Raw genomic sequence first — 4447 nt, 5'->3', positions numbered from 1 at the left:
AAATACATTCTTTTTTTAAAAATAACCCCCCACCCCCCACCCCACCCTTGCAGGCTGCCAGTTTTAACCAATGCTGACACATTCCTTGTGAGCGTGTGGCCCGGGCTCACACTGCGTGTTTACACAGTCCCACCAGGCAGGTCAGAGTTCACTGCAGTCCGTCCGTCCGTCAGTGTTCCGTCTGCAGAGAGAGACAGAGACAGACAGACAGAGAGGGGGGACGTAGAGCAACAGGGTCAAAGGTTGAAACGCCACAGGTCGCCTCCTGTTATACATCCTATTTTTAAAATGTGTGTGGCACAGAGCCGGATACTGTATGTGGTCTCACCATGGAAGCATATGCTGTCAAACTAACACTGTGCTGCTCTCATATCAGTCATTAACTGGGTCAGGGGTTCATAGCAGCAGGTGTTTAGTGGACTTCCTGCCAACCACCAGGCGTATAACAAGAAACCTGACTTTAGATCTCCTTTACATACAAGATCAATGCTGCTTTAGGGACTGAGCATTTAGTGTGGCTACGTCGCCACCTTCTGGCTGACACATTCCTGGCTGTGCGTGAAGCTACAGAGGATACAGATATGTGTTTGTGTTTCCATCAGGTTCAGAATGTTCTCTCACGTTTCACTGGTCCTTTGTGTCTTTATTCTGGCTCTGTAGCAGAGGAAGATGATGATGAAGGAAACAATAAGGAGCAGACACAGACCTGAAGGAGGACAGAGTGGAATTAATAATAATCATAAATAAGAGCTGAGGATGGGTTCAATGTGACAAACGTACCTCCTCTAACAACCTGGATCCAGACATATGACTCTACATGGGAAGCACACAGTAAATGCATTTTACATAACTAAACTTTGAAGAGATGTACAGTAGCTGTGTTAACCATCACATGATACTCACGGCCATTGTAGCAGTTTTGAGTGACAGGCTCACTCTTTAAGGTGCTGACTGGGTTTGAAACTCGACATGTGAAAAGGTCTGTTTCCACATCTCTGGCTACTTTTCTCAGACTTTTTCCTTTCACCTCATTCAACAGATTTTCATTCTGAAGCCATTCATAATGACAGGAACTACAGGAATCCTGCATAAAATACAAGCAACACTTGTCAGAGGATATATTAAAATACACCAGGAAACACCCGTAGTCCTATGCTGGTGTGTTATGTGTACACACCTCAGTCATACAGGTGAATTTCACTGTTGTGTTATTGTTCTGACAATCCATTGTCACGTTAGGCTTCTTTACACCGGCTGGTAACACAAACAAATCAGTGGCACTGATCAATTTTAAATTAATAATGAGATTTGTTCTTGCGATTTTGCAATTCTCTTAAAGACACACACAGTCTAGCATGAATGTTACCTACCAATTACACATAAGTTTAGTGATTTCAAATCCGGCACCAATTTTTCATCTTGTAAGTAAATCTCTGGTGTGTATAGTCCGCTCATGGTTTCCAACAAATTTCTCAGGTTCAGGGACCCATCGTCCAAAATATCCTCTGCTTTCCCTGCACGAAGCCTCTGGTCTGGTAATCGATCATAGATTACACGACCATTATTGTTCCATCGCAGGCGGTTTCCGATTGTCAGTGGATGGTTCAGAGGTACGGTAAAGTTGGCGCCTACTGCAACATACGTGCACTTGTCTTGAGGTTCTATGGAGAAGAAAGAAAGGTGAAGACATACAAACAAAGGTGACACATTTAGAAGACCCATGTTACAAAATATTGAACATTTTTTAATATTTTTAAAAACTATGCCAGGTTCCTTTATAGTCACAATAACTTTATGCTGCCAGATGCTAAGGTGTTATTGGCTTATTAGCTCCTCCTGAGCATCTTTGGAGGAGAAAGAAAGACAAAGATCGAAAGTCATGTTACAAAATAGATTTAAACAGTGACTTAAATACTGTGTAAATATGGTAAATCATTACTTCATGTACATCACATGACTCCTCCCTGTGTCTCTTGCAACCTGCTTATATCCTGCCTCTCATTTTTTGATAACAAACATGGGAACGTTTAGTTGAAAATTGGCTGAAGCATAGCGTCATATTTATGCAGAAAGATAGAAAATTTTACAAACGTTCACGCAGCACTGTATGTTCATGTATGTACACATTCAACAGATAATAAAGGTGTACTTTGTGTTTACATGGCTCATAGAACGTGCTTCAAGAGACAGTCTAAAATACACACATTAAAAAAGTGCTGCAGTGCCTTTAGCCATTTACAGCTCTTGACACTTTCAGCAGCTGTTTGGGGGATGTGGGTTTTTATTCTGCTTAAAATATTATTTTAGTTTCACCTGTACTTCCTGTATTTACCCAGACAGCGGTTCTTACCAACAGAAGCAACAGCAACAGGCCCCATTTCCTTTGTACTCTCCACAATTTTCACCCATTCACTCGCTTCATATGCCCACTCTGCTCCACTGCACTCATAAACGCCCTCATCAGACTTTGCCACTTTGGAAATCACCAAATCCAACGCTCCATCTTTCCCAGGGACCATTCGGATTCCTCCATCCATGAAGCGTTTGGTGAGCTGTGGTGCAGCCACCAAATTTACATCAGGACCGAAGGTTAAAAGCTTCTCGGATGTTCCTCCCTTCTTCACGGACCAGGTCATGGACAGGTAGGTGGCTTGGGTGAGTTTACGGGTGACATTGCAGGTTAAGGTGAGGTCCCCTCCTGCTGACACAACAGGAGGTGGGGTCCAGGGGGCGACACTGAGAGTATTGGAGATGACTGACAGACATATGGAGAGACGATATCAGAAATACCCTGACATTAATCTCATCCTGCCCCTGCTTCATCTGAGACAGCGATTTATGCAACATGATATAAATGTGATTTCACACACCTATGAGCTGGACCTGAGCCTCATAGTTGCCACTGATGACGGAGTCGGTGCTCGGCGTTTGACACCAGTAGAAACCAGCATCCATCGGCTTCACCTCTGCGATCTTCAGCTCCGCCTCATTGTCCTGGAGATGCACCACAGAAATGTCACCAGACGCCACACGCTTGCTGAGCGACGGGTGGGAGTAACCGGCATCAAAAGTGGAGATTATCTTTATCTTTTGTCCAGTGGGCTCCCTGGACATCATCCACTCAAAATCCTGCAGGACAGAGAGGGACAGTGACGCACTTTGACACAAATTTGGTCCTTTAAAGAGTCACATGTAGAATTACTGATGAGTTCACATTATTTTGGGATCTGAGATCTGTGTACCTGCTCACGAGGTCCTCCATATTCAATGACATCACATCTGATGGAGACTGGCTGACCCTCCACCCTGATTAATGGACCAGGAGACACCGTCACCACTCTGGCCGAGCACCCACCTCAAAGGACATGAAAAATATCCAAAGATCAGATATGAAAAACACCTCAGATAAATCAAGACAACCCTGCTTCAACCTGCAAAACAAGTGCATGCCACTTGTTGTGACGTGTCTTAAGCATGGCTCTGATCATGATACTAAAACTAAAACTTTCACGTTGTGCACCTGGTAATGACACCCCTCAGAGCACAGGGGGAGATTTCAATTGTGTCCCCAGATAATTAGCGCTGCTGGATAGCACTGGAAGTTCTGCTTTTATCAAATCAAAGCATCTGGTTCTCATTCCCCCTCAGTCTGAGTGTCGAACTCTGACATTCCAGCTGAGGAAAGCATGCAGCAACACAGCAGAGTGGTGCTGCTTCCTGGTTGGCGGACTATAGTGGCTGACCCTGATGCCTGTTATAACACTCTTGGCATAGGTTATAAAATCATCTTCACAAATGGAAGGAAGTCGCATAGAGCAGTATTACAAAGCAGCAAAAAACAAATCAGCAGGACATGGTAAAGGCAAAAAATAGCTCTACCCTATTTATTTAAGCCAGCATTTTGTGTTTGACTTTTATTTCTGTGGCTTTATTTAAAGAACTTTACAAACTCCATTTAAAATATGACAGTTTCAGGCAACCTTGATGAACATTCGAGTTTTAAATATTTGAGTGTGAAATCAAATTCAGCTTAAATGCAAGAACAATGTTTCTTACCACACATCAAAAGAAGACATATTGCTGAGAGGAAGTTGTCCATGTTAACTGCTCTCTGCTGATTTCACATATGTGGTGTGTCATGTTCAGACGGCAGCGGTGAGAGGTGAGCTTCCTATTTCAAAGATGTGAAAGATAAACACACTCTGCTGCCTCAGCTGAGACACAAAGATCACAACAGTTGCAGTCCTCTGTGTTATCCAACACCACTACAATATTCTGTACAATTAAAAGCAATCACTTACTTACCTGTAATATATATATATATGGTTGTCATTACTGAACTGCCATGGTTTGGACAATGTGGAGCTAGAGCGTCCTCTTGTGAGCCTCTTGCATCAGTTCATATTGATGTGAGCTAAACTGGAAGATTTCTATATGGTATAGGTAT

The 4447-nt window shown here is 43.2% G+C and overlaps 1 protein-coding gene across 1 annotated transcript; it reads right to left on the bottom strand.

Annotated features, from left to right (window-relative positions):
- Positions 1–53: 53 nt before the first annotated feature.
- Positions 54–4406, bottom strand: LOC114445666 (immunoglobulin superfamily member 8-like). The gene is made up of 11 exons (XM_028420758.1): positions 4306–4406; positions 4057–4171; positions 3243–3355; positions 2871–3129; positions 2351–2755; positions 1371–1661; positions 1178–1254; positions 904–1084; positions 781–813; positions 622–706; positions 54–181 (listed from the first exon to the last, which is right to left on the bottom strand). The coding sequence occupies exons 2-11, from the start codon at positions 4097–4099 to the stop codon at positions 142–144; spliced, it is 1527 nt and encodes a 508-aa protein (XP_028276559.1). The 5' UTR covers positions 4100–4171; positions 4306–4406; the 3' UTR covers positions 54–141.
- Positions 4407–4447: the final 41 nt, after the last annotated feature.

The sequence above is a fragment of the Parambassis ranga genome, chromosome 2, assembly GCF_900634625.1.
Source record: "Parambassis ranga chromosome 2, fParRan2.1, whole genome shotgun sequence".
NCBI classification, from domain to species: Eukaryota; Metazoa; Chordata; class Actinopteri; family Ambassidae; genus Parambassis; species Parambassis ranga.
Note: the sequence above shows the minus strand (reverse complement) of the source record. Positions and strands in the feature narration are given on the sequence as shown.

Excerpts from the sequence above, each read along its gene's own strand:
- LOC114445666 (XM_028420758.1), bottom strand. The coding sequence starts at position 4,099 with ATGGACAACTTCCTCTCAGCAATATGTCTTCTTTTGATGTGTG. Across the intron at positions 1,662-2,350 it reads TGTTGCTGTTGCTTCTGTTG|AACCTCAAGACAAGTGCACG; the intron begins GTAAGAACCGCT and ends TCTTCTCCATAG. Across the intron at positions 1,085-1,177 it reads AATTCACCTGTATGACTGAG|GATTCCTGTAGTTCCTGTCA; the intron begins GTGTGTACACAT and ends TATTTTATGCAG.